This window comes from Syngnathus acus, chromosome 23, assembly GCF_901709675.1.
Source record: "Syngnathus acus chromosome 23, fSynAcu1.2, whole genome shotgun sequence".
In the NCBI taxonomy this organism is placed as follows: domain Eukaryota; kingdom Metazoa; phylum Chordata; class Actinopteri; order Syngnathiformes; family Syngnathidae; genus Syngnathus; species Syngnathus acus.
The window spans coordinates 5,482,590-5,501,955 of NC_051107.1; the positions used below are offsets into that span (position 1 = coordinate 5,482,590).

At 43.8% G+C, this 19,366-nt stretch overlaps 1 protein-coding gene and 1 long non-coding RNA gene across 3 annotated transcripts in view; one reads left to right on the top strand and one right to left on the bottom strand.

Moving 5' to 3' along the window:
- LOC119117321 overlaps nucleotides 1–17,925 on the top strand; it is a 50,614-nt gene extending 32,689 nt beyond the window's left edge. Inside the window, exon 3 of the long non-coding RNA XR_005096488.1 lies at nucleotides 17,584–17,925. This is a non-coding gene — a long non-coding RNA (uncharacterized LOC119117321). The remainder of the gene's footprint in view (nucleotides 1–17,583) is intronic.
- Nucleotides 1,343–18,097, bottom strand: tfec (transcription factor EC). Of its 2 annotated transcripts, XM_037243407.1 has the most exons (9): nucleotides 18,045–18,097; nucleotides 15,791–15,975; nucleotides 5,709–5,960; nucleotides 5,164–5,265; nucleotides 3,983–4,103; nucleotides 2,795–2,851; nucleotides 2,643–2,718; nucleotides 2,014–2,161; nucleotides 1,343–1,914 (listed from the first exon to the last, which is right to left on the bottom strand). In XM_037243407.1, the coding sequence occupies exons 2-9, from the start codon at nucleotides 15,971–15,973 to the stop codon at nucleotides 1,477–1,479; spliced, it is 1,377 nt and encodes a 458-aa protein (XP_037099302.1). In that variant the 5' UTR covers nucleotides 15,974–15,975; nucleotides 18,045–18,097; the 3' UTR covers nucleotides 1,343–1,476. The 2 variants fall into 2 exon arrangements, with proteins under 2 accessions (XP_037099302.1, XP_037099303.1); XM_037243408.1 differs by lacking the exons at nucleotides 15,791–15,975; nucleotides 18,045–18,097 and adding an exon at nucleotides 6,189–7,595 and having other exon boundaries at nucleotides 1,477–1,914; nucleotides 4,058–4,103.
- Nucleotides 18,098–19,366: the final 1,269 nt, after the last annotated feature.

Here is a 19,366-nt window from a genome sequence, read left to right on the forward strand (position 1 = left end):
TATGAGACCAAAAATAAAACTTCCCTAATTAGCCCCCAAAATGTTTTATTTGCCACATTCATATCCATTTATATATGCGTATTGTATAAATGTATATACTACAGTTCATTATTTTATGAACCCAAACAATTTGTCTAAATGTGCAAAGTAGTCTACCAACAAAAAAAATCTTCTTTAATAATAATTATTTGGTATTTTATTTATTTTTTCGTATGAAATCCTTCTAAATTCACACTTGAACCCTCGATGGTTAATAAGCTCTTTAACTAGCGTTGTGGTTCAAAAGAATGTGATGTGCACACTCCTGACGTGCATTGCACAGTGCATTGCTGCCACCTGCTGGTGGACTTTATAGAACAGCTTTTATGTTGTGCACAGATCAAGTATTTTATTGAGGCTATTTAACCTTGTGTTGCTTTCAAGTGAACTGGCAGAGCCTTAACTTGACTTGATCAAGCGCGATCGCCCCCGTTGTGATGTCACCATTGCCTCATCCGACCACAAATCCTGTTTGAAGCCCTTGCGTGTAACGAGCCTTCAACTTTGTCCACGTGTTGTCTTTGAAATGCTGGAGGAAGTCGGGAAGTGCTTTTGTCTATTCTTCAAATGTAATCCGCAACTTGAGTCTGCGCGTGAGTGTGAGTAGTGGCCAACAGCAGCATTTGTCTTTCTTTGTGTATATTCCGTATTTTTTTAATTAATCGTAATACTTACGGCAAAGTAATCTCAAAATGTCACAAATGATTTTCTTCTGTATAAATGGCAACGGTCTTTCGGGGTACTTTTCAATCAAGCGTACTTCTGACAACTATCGACAGCCCGCCTCACTGTAAGCTTTCCACTTCATTTTTCTCGCCATTATGCGCCCTCAAGCCCTCATCAGCTCGCAGTACTCATCAACTGTAGTACTACTTGTCTTTATTATCCGCTTCCTCATTCTCGCATCCCCAATCAGCCACCTTCGCGTTCACCGTGGAACTTCCCGTCCAATTTTGCACACTGATTTTTTTTTTTTTTTTGCTAATCTATTCCAGTAAAGTTTCAATCTTCGAATAATAACAAGACGGCATATGTATCAAAAAAGGGGTTTATTATACTTTCCCCACCCCTACTGTGAATAAAAAAGTAGCATGTTAGCATATACACTGTAAATATATTTTAGGATTACACGGGTTAAGCATATATAAATATAAAAACCTGAAAAGGCACAGCGTTAGTCATGACAGTGAAGACGACTGAATAAGGCACGTCGAGGAAAAAAAAATAAAAATCAGTGTTGACAGGATCTCAGCAGTTCTTTGGAGTCAAAGTCAGTGTACAGCTACTGCAGTGTTGTCAAAAATTCCGTTTCTCCCTTTTTTCATACGGGTCTGTTTCTGCTGGAAAGGCCGGGAGGTCCATGAGCTGTACAATATATACAGAAAAGTTGGCGAGGAAACGTCCCGTGAAGCCTTGTGAAGCCGGCTAGCTTTAGCATTATAGCTCATCGCCCTCCCCTGAGCTGAAGCTGCTGCGGCGGCTGCTGTCCTTCGAGGCGGCCCGGGGCGAGCCGGACGACAGCAGCGGGTCGACGCCGAACGGGGACAGCGCCTCGTCCATCAGGATCTCATCCAGCCGCTGCTCGCCTTTGAGAGTGGCGCTGAAGATCTCGGTAAAGTGGGACAGCGGGTCGGAAAAAGTGGTGCAACCGTCGGCGCCCGCCACGTGGTCCTGCGGCACCGAGATGGGCGGCACTCCGGCCACCACGGTTATCCGCTGTAGATAATCTCCGTTGGGGTCTTCCTGGTAGAGAGGCGGCTGCTGGGGCTGGGTGGACGACTGCTGTTGCTTGAGGAGGTGCGAATTCAGTTCTGTCGTACCCAATGAGCTCGCCATGTTCGGGAGGCCGTGCGCCCGTGCCTGGATCTCAAGTTCCTGCGGGAAAACAAAATGGTTTACCCACCAAAAAATAGGGCCATACTTCCTGAGAAGCACCCACATCCATGAACTAGCATTTTTCTTGTCTTGCTTTACCTGAATCCTGAGGATAAGCCTCCTGTTGGCCTGCTCCAGCTTCTTCTGGCGACTTTCTAGCTCGCGAGCGTGCTGCTGCTCCTTCTGCAGCCACTTAATGTACTCCACCGAAGCCTTCAGGATGGTGCCTTTGTTCCAGCGCATGTCGCTGCACAAAAAAAGACAAATTCTTCAAGATAACCTTTTCTCTAAACCACTAGAATATTCTCTATCGGTGGGTTTTTTTAACCTCCCCACACTCTTTTATAAGAAATGATGATTTACACATGGCAATTATTCATCCCTGGTCCTTACATGGGATTCTGAAGAGACTTTAATAGAATAATTAAGTAGCAATGTAGAAAGTCCATTCTCGTACTTCCTCGTGTCTAAAATTAATCCCGGGGGGGGGGGATGAGCTGAATAAGGTAACTTCAAGATTACCTCCTTTTTTGAAAGGCAAGGTAGTGAAATTGTCATTTTTCTGCAGGTGTGGAGAGCCCAGTTGGATCAAAGCTACTAATCTCCTTTATCTCGCCTTAATGGCGCCGCCGTGACATGGCCGACCTTCCATTTAAATGTACGCCAGAGTTCAATTGCTCGAGATGGCCGGCGGATTCCAATCCAAAGCTCGTACGGAAACAACTTACGGGTCGTTTGACTTTGGTATGAGCGTCCCCAGTTCTTTAATCCTGTAGTTGATGTTGTATCTTCGCCGTCTTTCGACTGAAAGTCAACAAATAGCAAGTTGGAGCTAAGCTAATCAGTCGGCGGGTTAATCGACGGCGGTTATGGCGCTCACTTAAATTGTGGTTGTCTTTTTTCTGTCTTTCCTTGGCCATGACCCGTGTGTCGTGTTCTGCGGGGGGAGACAAAGAAAAATGATATTACAAATGGATTAGCCACGCGGTCTGATCCGGACAAAAAGGTCCAGTCAAGGGAGACACTGAGGGCGCTCAGAGCGGAGGTCGGCCCCAATGTAGCGTCTCCGCCCGTGCATTAGCCTTGGCGGGCTTGACCTCTCTCTCACACACACTCGCTCACGCTAGGAATGAATGAGAGCCCAGTTTATCTCTGCAGCTCATTGTGGACAAAAAGTGAGCACTTTTTTAGAAGGGCCAACTCGGTAATTAAGGCGAATTTACTAAGCGGCCTTGGAGAGGGGCAAGAAACTGCCAGCGCATTTATATTTGTATTCACATTCTTGCAAATTAGGGAGTTGAAATTGGATTTGCCAATTTGTTGATTCAATCAAGACAATTTGGAGTGCGTGGAGGTGCAGATTGTCCTCTCCGTGCCCGCGCTCCACTGAGAATGGAGGCTTCTTCCGGGCATACGTTGGATTTCCCAAATGGTTTAGGCCTCTTTGCTTGATGCAGCATATTCACATGTCTCAGTGTGTGTGGTTTTTTTTGTTTTTTTTTTACTTCAATCAGGTTCAATCAGGTTTATTTAGGAGAAATTGTGTAGAATAGCTTTTTTATTTAATTTTTATTTATTTTTAAACCAACAGGATTTCAATCAGGTTGATATATTTAGGAGAAATTGTGTAGAATAGCTTTTTTATTTTTCATTTTTTTCATTTTTTTTCTAAACCTATAGGATTTCAATCATGTTGATATATTTAGGAGAAATTGTGTAGTTTTAGTTCAATCAGGTTCAATCAGCTTAATATATTTAGGAGAAATTGTGTAGAATAGCTTTTTTATTTATTTTTATTTATTTTTATTTTTTTTTAAACCAACAGGATTTCAATCAGGTTGATATATTTAGGAAAAATTGTGTAGAATAGCTTTTTTATTTATTTTTCTTTTTTTTTTCTTTTTTTTATTAAACCAATAGGATTTCAATCATGTTGATATATTTAGGAGAAATTATAGCTCGTGAAAAAAATGAACCTTTTTTTTTTAGTTTATTTTTTGTTATCTTATTTCTACTTTGTCGTCATCAAATTGCTCGTATTTGTTAAGACTATGGTATGAGTTCATACCTGTGTATTCCCTTTTTACTGTGAGCTTTGTGGGGTTAGATGTTGGACTCAGTCCACCGTTAGGGGGGTTCATACCTTGTTCACCCCCATACACGTCCAGCATGCTGCTACTGAGGGACACCTGTTGGTAACAAAAAGAGACAAATGGGTCACTCGGAGGATCCAATTGGACTGGGTAGAAGAATCCTCCCGTCGCAAGGCAAAACAACTTAACACCAAGAAAGGTCCTAAAAAAAAGTTGATTACCACGACCTCCATTCAGACGGCTCCCGCCCTTTGACCTCGGCTAATGCCCCATTTTCAAACCCCTTCCGCCCCACACAGAGATGGGCTCTGTTTTGAAAATAGCATTTGGTTTGATGCTGGGTCAACAGCAAAACTGTTTTTCTCCGCCTGTCGTTTTTGTCTGAGGATGCAAATCGTGATAACGCCATTTTACGGATGGTTCTGGATTTCAAGATGTGGCGTGCCAGCCACCACATGTGTGTCTAATTTGCATTTGTGTACTTATGGGAACATGGGAAAGTCCCGCCTTGAGTATTCTGGGCTGAAGAAACAAAACATTTTTCCCCCTCATTATCTCCTCGAGATGGAAGAAGGAGAGGAGGAAAGCTTATCGAAAAGATTCCTCCCATAACTTCTGAACGCATTGTGTTGACAAAGTGAGAAATCGGTCTGACTAATATATTTGGTCACGACGTCATTCCTGAGCATTCCCATTCGTGTTAAGAACCCGAGAATATTTTCCTTTGAAGCTGATTAACCAGGCCTTATCTCCGCCACCCCCGCCTTTCCACTGTTGTGGTATCTTTGAAAGCTCCATGTCACTTTATCAATCAGAATGATCCTTCCTGCTGCTCTTAGAATTCATCACTAGATTCCCACTGACCTTATTCTGGATTTGTCATGTTGTCCAGCAGAAAGATTTTGTCATTGGCATCAACTTTGGAGGCTTTACTTGACCAGCAATGATCTTCTTGACTGATGTGAGAACTGTTGCTAAGCCCTGATGAACTTTGACTCATCTCTCGACTTAAGCTGACCTCAAAGATAGCGCTCCCCCCTTCAACCTCACCCCCAAGACCAGCCTTCTCACTTTTTCCCAAGCTGCCACCTTCCATTTCTGGTGTCCCGATTTACCTTTTTTTAAAAAAGGAGATGATAGATCCTACTAGACTTACATTGTTTTGCATCAGGATGTTCGACTCCATGCAATCCAAGCCTCCATCCTTGAAGCCCGATTCAAGACTGATAAGATCATCAATCACTTCATCCATTGGGAACTAAAAGAACAAAAGTCATAAGAGTGGATGAAAGACTGAGACCCGAAAATTGTTGAGGTCCACCTGAACGAGGGACTTTCTCATCCAATAATGGGAAAGTCTTAAGTTAGCACATTGTTTTGGGAAAAACGTCTGTCATCAAAGTTCCTCCTGCGAGAGACTATTTCGTCAGAGATGACAAAGTCTGAAGTTATTGACGAGCACATCAGATAAATGGACTTCCTGGACAGTATTTTTTCCCCCAAACAACCTTTCCCTCTTATCTGGATAAAAGAATGTGGGAGGACTGAGAAGAGTCACTCGCAGTAATAACCGAAATAACCGCAGATCAGAATGCTTTCAAAGCCAATGACGGGAAAATGTGTCAGCGAGTTCGTCCCCCGAGCAATTTCACTTCCTTCCAGTCAGCAAAACAAACTTTCATTTCTGCGCAAGGCGCTCACCTCGCCGTCGTGGTTGGCCATGGTCATTAGGGTGACGGGGCTGTCGGGGTTGCTGCCGTCGTTGACGGATCCCATGTGTCCGTTCCTCATGATGGGCACGGTGGGTAGCGGCTGGCCGGGGGCGTGGGGGTGGGGCACGGCGTGGCCCTGCGCCGACGAGGCCAACTTTGAACCCAGCGTCAGGTACTGCTTGACCTGCTGGCTCTGGCTCTGATGGAGGTGGAACTTGGTGTTGTCCAGTTGACTCTGTACCTGCAGAAGTTGGACACGTTGTGACTAACATATATCGCGCAGGTGCAGATGATCTCACTGGGGATGCAGAACTGGTCGTGAGTCACGACTTTGTCATTTCTACGCAGCTGGGTTGCATTTTCTCGAAAATGACTTCACTCATAATAGAACTGACAATCATTCTTTAGATCTACCGTAAACACGTACGATCAGTTGACCAAAACCAAGACTGAATTTCAACGCTCTTACGTTTGAAGCTCTTGTCGCATCCCGCATGGTGTAGTAGCCGCAGTCAGATAAGTGTGGCATTCTCAAAAAGTCTTCCGATTGAGTTTGTTTGCTCGGAGCAGCAAAGACAAGTTTAAGGATGCGAGTCTGCTGCTTCTGCCCGTTGCTCTCCTGTTGATCTTCTGGCTCCTTAATGACTCGGTGTCCCTCGTCTTGTCTTTATAAAGGGGCCCCTAAGTGAACTAATTAGGCCCAAAGCTTGGGATAAGCCTTCATGTTGCATAGCATGACAATCACTTCAAATGGCCCAGCTGTCAGATCACCCGGGGTTTCATCACTGCGGGACGTCTGCCATTCGCTAGGACCGCCCCCTTTTTGTCTGAGCGGCCAATCGGCGCTCACCTCCCGAGGTCCTCTTTTGCCTGCTCCAGGGGTTTGCGGCAGCACAAATGACCCTTGTTCTCCAATCGGGGTTTTAAATAACTCCACTAATGCCATTTTTAGTCGTTTGTCGCCGTCAATGCGGAGAGCTCAGAACGATCGGTTACGCCGACAATAAAACAATTTGGAGGTCCTGAGCGAGAATACGTGGACTATTTTCAGAAGTAATATTTCATTGAATTATTCGATTGACAATGCGACTCTCTGTCGTGACTTTATGGCCCGCGAACTATTTAGAGATAATCGAATAATGTGTGTATTGTAAGCAAGAGTTTGAAATACAAATGTCTATCGTAGGTAAAAGAAAATGATCTGAACTTGCCTGAACTTTGTCTCAATGAGGATCGTTTTCCATGACGGAACTACAAGAATCATTCCATTGCCGCTTGACCTTTTTGACTGGTCGAGCACCGATATGGTTTTTTTTTTTTCTCAGAAGAATGTTTGCTAACCGTTGCATTGATGACGCAATCTTCAGGATATCCGCTCTTAGGAATAATAACGGCGCTTTTTGTTCCGAGGCTGTGTGACACCATTTGTGTTCATTAGCTTCAATGCTACATTATTAGCCGTAGAGAAGAATCATCAATTCAGGTTGTTTCTGGAGTTTTTGTCTCAGTTCCTCCCGTACCGTCTTGAGAAAACACTTATCGATATTATCACGAATAAACCAATTGCAGAACTCACAGTGTAATATGAAACCTTTAGGTTCTCTTCGTTTTTAAAGCGACACAAGGTAGTATTAGTTCCTCACCGGGACACAGAGTTCCTTAAATTACTACACAGTCAAGTTTCAGATTGAGGTGCTCGGAGGAAGGTCAGATTTTTTTCAAATGTAAATCATTTGTAGACAAATGTGAAGTCTGACCATACGGTGAAAATCAATTTTGAGCATCCTCGCCACAATGCTCGTCTTGTCAGTGGTCACTGAGAACTCTTATCTCTCTCAACAAGATGCCGGTTGTTAGTCAATCTATTTTCTTTTTTCCAACGCCGCCGTCTTATACGTGCGTGTGTGTGAGCTGACTGTTCTGGTTTCACTTTGCCATTTTCGCTACTGTAAATGACGGAGACGCGCTTGTTATCCACTTAAAGGAATCTGATTAGATTGGAGAGGTTACGGTGCTTCAGTCACCGAAGCTGAACTCCACAATGGTGCGTCTGTGTAAGTGGGAAGAGGACATGCCAGAGGATTATCAGCGGTCCGACACACACAAACACACACACACACTCGCTGGGATAGCAATGGGAGAAGAATTCAGTCAATCTGGGCCCAAGTTTGGGATTTTTCTGGGTTTGAGACACTTGAGTGTTTCTCTTTGGGGAGTTGTGCTGGCACCTGCTGCAACAATTGTGGCAGTGTTTGAGTTCACTGGCTGATGTTTTGTTTTGCAGGCATTCGCACACTTTTCCTGGCATGCCAACTTTAAGTGGCTCAAATGTCGAATTGAGCAACAACAACGAAAGCTGGCGTCAGTGAATTCAATTGCAAGTTGTAGAGATTTTCGTTTTTGTCACCCAAACAAGAGAGCCCAAACGGAATGTCGTGATGATGCAAACTAAGCCGGGCAAAAAATGCAAAAACCTCCGTCGTGGCCTTCGTAACTCAGGATAAGATTAGACTCGGAAATAAAAACAAAGTTATTGTAGGGCTTATATTCTTGTGCAACAAAGTTTCAGTCTTGCTTAAGTTCTCCTTTCACTTCAGAAAAATCCAGCTGCTTATGAAAGACCGGCCAACGTGAACCCATTATGGGCAAACACGAGCGACATCTTTGTTATTGTTGAGTTTTGATTTAAGTCTGTTGTTTTGTTTCAAAAAAAAATGTAAACAGATGTCTGGGAGTAATCATGGCAAATTTTGACAGGCCCCATAAAATGATCCAGCGGGGCCAGATCGGGCCCCTGAGCCTTATGTTTGACAAAAGAGCTGCAGGAGATTCCCATTCATTTCTATGCGATGACTCGAGCTAGCTATCCAAGCTAAGCGGATGGTAACGCTTTACCTTTACGCTGTTGTAGTTACTTCCGAACACGAGTGAGCGGCATTTCTTTACGTCCCCCCCCTCCCCTCAGCCTCGCCCCCTACCTGCAGCAGCTGAATCTCCGTCAATGCGACCACTTTGACCACGCAACGTCGACTCATGGCGCCCGCGCTTTCTCCCATCGCCGAGTGCAAAGCGCAAATTTGAGAGCCGAGCTCTCTGAGCGAGATGAGGGAAGAGGAAGAAGAAGAGATCCCGCAGCCTCTTTCCTGCACTTTGCAGAAATATCAGCGAGGAAAGGAAGGCATGACACATCAGCTTATTCGGGGAGCAACACGGGCCGCTTCCTCTCTGTGTGTGTGTTTGAGGAAAAAAAACCTGACAGAAGCAGAAACACCAACGGCGGTTGGGCTAGCGAGATGCTAATAAGTTGCTTCTGCATGCACATCACCGCACTTTTCCTTCCTGCAGAAAATTCAGCACATTCTGCCAGGTTATCTCCATGACAGCCACTTCCCTTGTCAGGCCTTTTTTTTTTTTTTTTTTTTTCTTTCAAGCAGACCAGATAACCGCACTCACACAAAAAACTTTTACGACCCCCCCCCTTTAACTCATTCACTGCCAACACAGTCTTTGACGTCTAGAACCGTCAATGGCACTGAATGAGTTAAAAAAAACACATATCAAAAAGTCTGAGAAAAATCAAAAGCATAAAAAAAAAAGTTTTCCTCTGACTTATTTCTCCCTACTCGGTAAAGCAATTCCATTTAACGTTTACACAGTAAGCAAATATGGCCGCCACTGATAAAGTTTCCCATTAATGCGCATCCATCTCGGCATTATTTTAACCACCGTGACCAAAGGACTGTCTCGCCGCCATCTGAGGCTCATGTTTGACTCGCGTGTCCATGTGAGCAGCGCCGGGCGCCTGACTGTAAATCACATTTCATTGATCATTATGACGCTTGATCACATTTATTTTTTATCTGTACTTCTTGTCCGTTCTTCGAAGAAAAGCACACGGCAATTTTGTGATTAAATCAACAGGAAGTGAGCAAATTTTTGATTAATATTGCCATTTTTTTTTCCCTGCTGTGCATTTTGATTTCTTCACTTGTGTCATATGCTGAATGAAAATTCCACTTTTTTTGGGGGGGGGGGGGGGGGGCGGAGCCACAAGTGCTCACCTTTGTTAGTGGCCCGGCCGGCGCACGCGGCATGTTTTAAACATCAGGGACTTCTTGTAACAGCCGGCCCGGCTTCTGAGGCCTTGCATCAAAGTGCGGCTCGCACATCTGACGACTGTTTTATCCTGCTAGAAAAGGAATGCGTAATGGACACGCGGCACCGCTGCACTTTTAATGATCCTCGTATGAATTAAATATAGAAGCCATTTTAACCGGATGACACGGGGGAAACTGTGTGCTTATTGTTAATATCCCAATCAGGGGAATGTTTTGTCGGTTTGAAATTCGGCCTCACCGTTGCCAAAACGTACATTTTTAAAATAAATCTCGATTTTACTGCGGGAGAAAAAAAAAATGGCCGACCACTCGTGCACCTCCGATCGTACAATGAAAGCAACCCAAAATTAGATCATAAGAGACGAGGGAACTCGAGAAGATTTAACGGAGCACAGAAGTTAGTAGAATTGTCAAAACGGATCTTTGATTTCGAGGCAAATTTGAATAACTGGAACCAGCAGCAAAAAAAAAAAAAAAATTCCATGAATGAATTGTCAAGTCTGAACTTTGAAGTGACATGAAAAATGGCATCGTATTCACCCTAACTGCATTTGTGAAGCACTGTTCAAAAGCTTTTCGGGTGAACAAATGTTGATTACACCTCCCCCCCCCTCCCCGACTTTGCTTTTAACTCGATTGTGGCAAATGAAATAATGCAATAGCTTTTTAATGAGAACTAAGCAGAAAATTAAATCAAGCTTTGACCTTACCCGAACTAATATTATACGGTTTGTGCTGTGGATACAAAGAGCGGCTTGTGTTTTGCTCGGCTAGGCTATCTTAGCGCCAGCCTTCAAGGCCTTCCCCAAAAACTTTCAAAAGCACAGAGCGCCATTTACAACATACAAAATGGCGAGAATTTAGTCAACCCTCAAAACATAGAGCCACTGAGGGGCTAAACCAGGAAGACATTTAAAAAATGAAAAAGGACCAAGAGTTGACCCTTGGGGCACTCCGCAAGAAAGTGCGATTCCTGTTTTAATATATATTCTGGGATCTGAAAGGAAATGCCAATGTTTTCGTGTGATTTTTATAAAGTTGATATCAAAATGGAGAGACATTTTGTCTCTGCGGTACTTTTAGTAAGCTAAGTCAATGCCTGTGCGCCAATAAAGCTAAAAAAAACAACCTGGAATAACCTCAAACTTTCCCTCTCATCAGTCATTTCTTAAAAAATATGTCGGCATTTACATATTTGCGCACTTCACTCCGTCTTCTTCTCATCTTCTCTGCCTTGATGTTTGTCTGTGTGGCTCTCTTGATGGGCTTTGCCGCCGCCGCCGCCGCCGTCTATCTCTTCATCTGCGCTTACACCTGCGCGAGGCTAACGTGAGACGACACCCATCTTTTTCATCACAATGGGGAGCCCGAGAGACCAAAAGACTCACATTAAAAGCCTGTTTCAGGGTATTAATTGCTTGACATGACTCACCCAGGTATGGGAAACCTTGCAATTAAACCGAGCGAAATACTTTGACGTCTGAACCAATCACGTGTCGGAGGCACGCAAAGTTTCTGTCGCCAAAAAGTCGGAATACCGTAGTAAAACATCATTGTGAAAAAAATTTGTTCCGGAAAGTTGTGCATAATAATTATTATTTGTCAAACAACTTCAGCGACAACAGTCTTCAATTATAATTTTTTTTCAAATGTACCAGAAACTTCGACATCACTCCGGATGAGAAATCTTAATAATGATATATATAACAAAGCTGCTCTTTCTGCGGGACAGCCACATGGCGCCGTCGTAAAATTTGACATTCTGATAGGGAATGGTCAAATAAAACCAAGACGCCAGCGATCATCTGCGTGACCCGCCCGTCTTTCTCGTTATTTATGCAAAGTAGGTGCGTCACGGTCATGTGTCACGTACGTACCTGCCCATACCAGTTATATTCCAACATGGTGTCCCAACACCACAACACGCACGTCCAATTTCCAAAAGGGGTGACGGGAATAAACGCGGTCAAGTTGTTGCGCGAGCGTTAGCGTTCACACATGTCCGCATGCGCCGGCGACTTCTGATTGGCAAGCCTTGGCTGTAGAATTTGGGCACTCCCAGAGCTTCTGACCTGTTGATAATGAACCTGAACCCATTATTTTGAGTCAATGAATTGAAAGAAATAGGGCAAGGAATGAAAGCCGCAAGGCCAATTAACGGCATTCTTGGATGTATTATGCCCAGCCCGCCGCTCAGGCAGACCACTTTTGCGCTTTTTGTCTTTATCCCTTTCTGTTATTCATTAATTATTCCGAGCAGGGTCGGGGGTCACGTGGCTAATTGCGCTAGCCGTCTTGGTCTCTCTCTCGACGCTAGGACGACACGAGATTGGCGTTTCCTGATGGCGCTGCTTTGAATTAAAAAAAAACATGCTATGTATGTAATCTTGACAAATTTTCAAACGTGACGCCGCTACGAATATCGGGCGTATTGGGGGCTGGCCGAGGCCTCGTCAGGTTAAGTACGAGACCTCACACGCATTCCGTACGTTTTAATGAGGCTTTATAACATTTGACTCCTCCATTTGACGTCCAAATTATTTTCTCCCCAAAAAAATCTTTTGATACATTTCCGACTGGCAGTGGTTTCTCACGTACGTCCGCGTGGAGCTCCTCAGGTTCCCAGAACTACAGAGGCGGGTTTGTGCCTGTGGATTTGTCACAGTCTGAGCCACTTTTAACGGGCCATTGGCAACGCATTGCTCAGTTTAGGGTAACTGCGAGTCACATTGTCCCGCACGGGAAGGAGGAGCCTTTCGACGATGACCTTTCAACTATTATATACACGCTCGTGTTTGATAAAGACTGACGTTCAAACGGGACAAGTAGGAAACCAAATGAAATTCGATTTTGCCTAGTGATAACAGAGTAATCCCATTAGGAAAAACTTATTGTCTGTAATGTCAATTCCCCTTTTAACGTGATTATAAGATAGACCACAGTTTTGCTATCCCATAGAGTCTGGGAATCCCTTCATCTCGTCCTCGGATGTCTTTTGTATCGCCAGCGTCTGATTTTGGAGTCATTTGGAGCGTCCAATCAGAGGACTCCCCTTTGTTTTGTTTTTTTAATAATGGCGTTTGTTGCAATTTTTCACACAGATGGGAACGGCGCCTGCCTGCCTTCCAATTAAAACCTGAAAATTGCTAATTATCAACATTATCAGTATGTATTGGAAAAAAATGCTTAGGAAGGCCAAATAAGGTCACAAGCCTTTGCTGTCCTTCCTCCTGTTGTCTCTTCAAACCTTTTGGAAGTGTTTTCTACCTTGGACGCTACCGGCCAAACGCTGACCCCTTCTGACCTCCACTAATCATAAAACCAATCTCTGTCGCTCGTCTCATTTCCGAAGACGGCGTCACGGAATGGTCACAAGTGTGGAGCATCCATGAAGGTCATTTTATCATCACAAGGCCAACACAACTCCAATATTGAACCCGGATTTTTAGCAGAGGAACAAATGCATTGTGCCACTTCCTGATGCTTTTAATCCACATCATTCTTTCTTTATGACTTGACTGCCAAAAAAAAACGATCACATCGCTATTGGTTTAAATGTCTCTATTGTGTAGTAAACATACACAAACACACTAGGGGTCCCTGAATACCAATTATGTGAATCTTACACCCCCTCCCGCCCCACTCCGAGCTTATCTAGCCTCCAGGGAGACCTCCCTCCCTCCCTCCCTCCCTCGTAAATACAGAACCCACCGAACCAGCGTGAAGCCCCGAGCCGGTCCCCGACCCGCACGGTCCGATTCAGCCCGGCCACCATTTATGACTCATTGTACCTTTTAGCGCCCCTCCCCTCCCTTCCCTTTTGAATCGTATTAGTCTGCGAACATAGTTTAACTGAAAAAGACTGTCGACTTCACTCAATTAGGCCTAATAGGATTAAAGGATGCCGGTATGGGCCGGGGAGTTTTCAAATGGCCGTGGAATTTTTTTTCTAGACACCTGCTCCGTCCGTGGCGGTAATCGCAACAAAACTGAGGATGCGAGAGGGCTTGGCCACGCCCACCCCAGAGTGATGGAATATCCGTCATTTTTATATCTTTCTTTATTATATATATTTTTTATATTTATTTTTATCATTTTATTTATTAATATTATTTACATTTGTCCATCTGGTGCATTTGCTTTAAGATCATATCACGCTATTTTATAAGAGCCCCCCCCCCGTTTGATATAATCTTTGTCCATTCCAAATCTTACATTCCATTCTTAATAAGCCATCAAACATAAAGGCATGTAACTTCGTTTCGCTAATGATGCTTGTTAGTTTATTCACTTTTATGATTTGCAATGCCTAAAAGCTCAATGCCAATCTTTATCCATGGTTGCCGTGGACGACAATCAATTTGATTTAATGATCATCCTGCGTTCTTTGCATGCATTGGTGGCTAGTTCTTCCCAGGGGTGTCATACGGAGTCTCATGCCAACACCTCACAACAGTTTTCCTTCCCGGAGGTCTCTCCGTGTGTCTGGACACTGTGAAAAGCTATCTTGGTGGCCTCAGATCGCCCCCCCCCCCCCCCACACATTTCGCCCCCCCTTTCCAAGCACCACCACCTCAGCCTACAACGAGGGATTATGATATGTTTCATCCCAAAGTGGCTTGTGTTTTTCTTTTTTCTCTTTTGTGTCAGTGTGCAAGTAGCCGGGGAAGGGTCAACTGGGGCGCTGTGATGCGTGAGTCGAAAAAAAAAAAATGCTAACCAATTAGCGTTTGGGAAAAGATGAATCGCTAAAATGAATTTAAAAAAATGTCTTTTCCGGAGAGACGAAAGATTTTTCGTGAGCTTCCTAATTCTTTTGTTGCTTTATTTAGATGTTTCTTTTTATAGAGGTCGTTTGTCCCCGCAGTAACTCTGGTCAGCAGCACGGATGACTATTTAAAACGGAAGCTTGATTTCATTAGCTAACTCAATTGACAGTATGCAATGCATGCCAGATATTTGAGGGTTAGAACAGACGGGGAAGATTTGTTCCGAGTCCAATTTGATTTTGGACAACAATTTGATTGTAGGGCCTTTTTTTTTTGTGAACTACAGTAGCTTATTGCTATGGCTCAATTTTTTGTTGTTACGGTGAGTTGATCCAAACTAGTTCAACATGTCCAGTTACCAGGCCCGAACCAGACTCGGAGTACAGTACGTTCAAGGCACGCTTGAATTTGTTGAAAAACTTTGGTTTGTCCCACGGCACCTGATGACACGCCGACTTGCCACCGTGACCGCAGATCTTAACGCAACAAACTCGCACTTGTCCCAAGCGTAGCGGCCATGTTTACTTGTGATTTTTACACCTCAAAGTGACATCCAGCAGCTAGAAATCCTCTTTTAAAAATTGGCTCGAATCGCTAACCCATCGATGCGTACATTTCAATATTTGCTGACTCATTGCATTTTCTGGAGATGAGAACATGTCCAATGAATTCTTCAAGGCTTTATTTCCATGTTCAAGCAGGACGTTTGCACCTGAGCATATTCTCACGAGTCCTGCCCATCCTCTCCTCCTCCTCCTCTTCCTGCTTGTTCCTTCAGATTCCTACAAACACATACTGGCCACAGCAACTTATGCACATGAAAGACCTCCTCCAGATGCTTTGAAGTCTATCAGTCACCCATCTAACGTCGGGATGTTTTCTCTTTCCTCCTCCTTTATAAATCTGATTCATGTCGCCCCGTCTGGATCTTCTATTCCCTTCTCGCCGTGGTCAGTCGGGGAGTCATTTGGCGCTTTTTCGCCAGCGCTTGCAGGATTCAGGCTCAATTTTGCATCAAAGCAAGGAAAATAGGGCGGATTTCTCCATTCTCATTCCCAATGGTAACAAACTAAGACGCGTGCCCCCTAGTGGTGATTATTGAAATGACAACATAAAAGTGTCTTGAAAAGCTGTATTTTTAAAAGAAAAACGGCCATCATGGCGATTATTATTATTTTGCTTACCTTCCATGTGTTTTGGGCATTGTACAAAGCAGATGATTGCATGTTGCCGTTGTAGGGAGAGCGAGCCTGGAACCCGTAGCCATTGGTGCTAGGCCATGCGGTGTAGAACTGCAGCGCTCCAGAATTCCACAAAGTCTGTCGGGCATCTCGCCGACCAATCATGCACTGGCTTGATGGAAACATCTCTGAAAACGGACATGAAATGTGACACAGTCACTTGATTGTCTTTGAATTCTTCATCTGATGCGAGTTACCGGGACTCGTCAGCGGTTGGGTTTTGCCAGTAACCTAATTTGCATGCACGGGTTTGAAGATATCAATGGGATAAAAACAATAACCAGCAGCATGCATCCAATCAAAACGGAATCGGATTTAATTGGAAAAAAATGTATTCAAGTCAGAAATTCTATTTTGACCAATCTGTAGCCTTCATTCTGTGGACGACATTGTGAGGACAACGCTGGCGAGACTGTGAGAACCTGTGGGGTCATTCTGCAACCTCGCCGCATTCCCGTCACGGTGTTCACGTCGGAACAACGGCGGCGTTTGTACGGGGGAGGTTGAAGCGCCGTCTTTGTCTCGGGCTTTGTGAGCCTCTCTGTTCGCCCGTGAGCAAGGCATCGTTACAACAACCGCCCCAGCCTGAGGTGTTCCTTCCTTCCTCCGTCTTGTTTCGTTAGTTAGCGTAACCTGCTGAATGGTTTTACGACACGAGGACAATGGCGCTGCGTTGTCCTTAACTTGTGATGTCGTAATGATCTGTTTTTTTATCCAACTGTGAAACTGAAGGTATGCTGATCAGGTAGCAAGGTGCCAACAGCTCAGGTCGAAACTTCCCGTGACGCAAAACAGACGTCCATCAACCACGTCGGCCATTTTGTTTTTACAGTCTGATATCATTTTACTTATACTGGTTTAGCTAGCACAGTGAGGGCAAGATGGAGTCACATAAAATCGGTTTCTGGCAAAACAACAAACCGCTTGTTTTCGTGTGGACTTTGGTCCAGCCAGTCAATCAGATCCATTTTGGGACTTGAAAGAGATGTCCCAGGAAGAGGCTGCAGACCGTGGATGAGCATTCACTTTCACTTTGCGTCGGTCAAGAGTGCGCGCCACCGCTGAGAGGAGGTTAGCGCACCCCGGCTTTGAAGTGGTGCCTCCGAGCAGACAATGTTGACATTCTTCCCGCACATCGCTTTGCTCCTGAACGCCCCGTCAATACACTCCTGTCTCTTCCGCTGTCAAGCCAAACCAAAGCTATGAATGCTAATTTTATTTAGACACGTTGTTGTTAGTCCCCCTCTATTAATGAAAGGACATAATAACAAAAGTAGTGGTAGTAGTAGTAATAATTAGACATAAATTATGGAAATTATAAATATTTATTCATGTATTTATTTATTTTATTTATTTATTTATTGGAAACCCGCCAATGAAGCACTGCAAGCAATGCCCAGATTGGCCGCTAGGTGTCGCAACATCCAACCATCACATACAGTCTCTCAAGTGTAACGTGAATAGTTCCCCATATGACTTGGCAAATTAGCTGTGACTCAGACATGAGTGACCAGATTGCAAAACAGTGTGTGTGTGTGCCCCGTGCAAATATAATAGCGTGCAACAAGTCACACGTGCACACACGACGATGGCGTGCAAATATTTGGCGACTCTTGTGTGCCTGTTTAGCTTCGCTTCACCTTTAAAGGCATTTCAATCACTTGCAGGCACCTACACAATTGAGATAAATAATTTTGCCGACTCATCCTGATCTTTTTTTGTGTGCGTGTGTCCAGTCTGCCTATAGATCCCACATGTCCCCGTTGGAGAAGTTCACCCGCCAAAATGTCAATAATATCAGCTGACTAAATATGAGGAAGTGGCACATGAGGAACTTATGCCGGAGAAAGATTTTCCTGCTGTGTCATCCTGACCTTCCACTCCTGGATGACAAGCCAACACAAACTGTGTTGATATTGGTATGATATTTTGATTATGGGAGAAATAACCAGCAACTAACCCGTGAAATGGGATGTACAGATAGAAGTCAAAATCATGGTCAATCATGTCCAAATGTAATAATAATCATAATCATAATAATAAAAGGAGCCTATTGTAGGCAAGTAGTAATTTGTAATAATTTTAAACTCTGCATACACATAAGGGAATTCAGTTGAGTTTGTAAATAAATAAATACATGAATAAATCAAAATAATGCAATAAATAAATCATGCAATAAGAAAAAAAAATAGATCACCTGTAATTTTGCAGGGTTCTTAACTCTTTGGTGACGAGCTTCTGTTTACGTTTGGCGATTGATTCCTCGAAGTATGGCCAAGTGAAAGGGGCATGGAGATTTAAAGCGTTGTGAGTTTCCTCTTTTTTGACGGGCACCGTTTTGGAGCTGGGTGCAAAATTGAGACCGGCGATTGCGTCAACTGACCCATATACCAGGCTTTCTTTTATTCTGGCAAATCGCCTTTCTAAGATACGCTACATAGATGACTTGCTATCAAAAGTCTACACACCCCTTTTCAATCCCCCATTATAATTACTCTGTTGTCAAAACTCAAATGCAATGCGATGCTACTTAAAAGCCTTAAAGTGCTACCTTGACTTTCATATTTGTGTTTTTTGCCGACACTTTAGCACACAGGTGTCTAACTCAAGGCCCGGGGGCCAGATAGGGCCCGCCACATCATTTTATGTGGCCCGCCAAGACAAATTGTGCATCAAATTGGTGTGTCATTACTAGAATTGCAAATTGTCTTCACTTTTAATAATATCTTAAAATATTTGACCAGTTTTGACTCGTCTGATTTGAAAACAAGTTATTTTTCAGTTTGTTTTATAATATGAGGTGCTCATACATTTATTTGGACTGACAGTCATAACGGCCCTCCGAAAGAAGCTATGACTACAATGCGGCCCGTGAAAAAAATGAGTTTGTGCTCAAATTTAGCACTAAAGTTTAGCACAAAAGGGCGCCGCCATCTGCATAATGATCGCCGTGATGTTTGTTCACACCAGTTAAGGTTGATGAGGGCACAAAACGGAGGAGGCCGGATGGACACTCGTGAAAGTAGCAACAAACGACGCTGCCGTGTGGCAACATGCAAATTCAAAAGCACTCCAACAGTTGTTTTTGTCCGGGTGACGTCCGAGAGAGCTCAATCAAGACCGAAATGGATGTGAAGGGCCTGAAAGAGGTTGCCTTGCTCAAATAAAAGCAATATTTTAGGGGGGGGGGGAAACCACTCAGCGACTACAAAATTAGATGCCGACTGTCTTGAGAGGACACACTAGACTAACAATGCTCAGAGATTCTGTGAAGAATTGATTTAAATGAGTTGTTTAAGTTATACTAGTTCGGCAGAATTTCTCTAATATTGTTTTTATTTTGTTAGTTTTTATTGTGATTACATTTGCAAAGGGAAATTGAAATTTAGATTCCAGCCTGATCTTCAGCTCTGCACGCAAACGTGCTTAATGAAATTTCCTGCGTTGTACAGCAAATGAAATTCAAATTAGAAAAAACTAAAATGGCTAATTAAATGAATATGATTTTTTTTTTTTTTT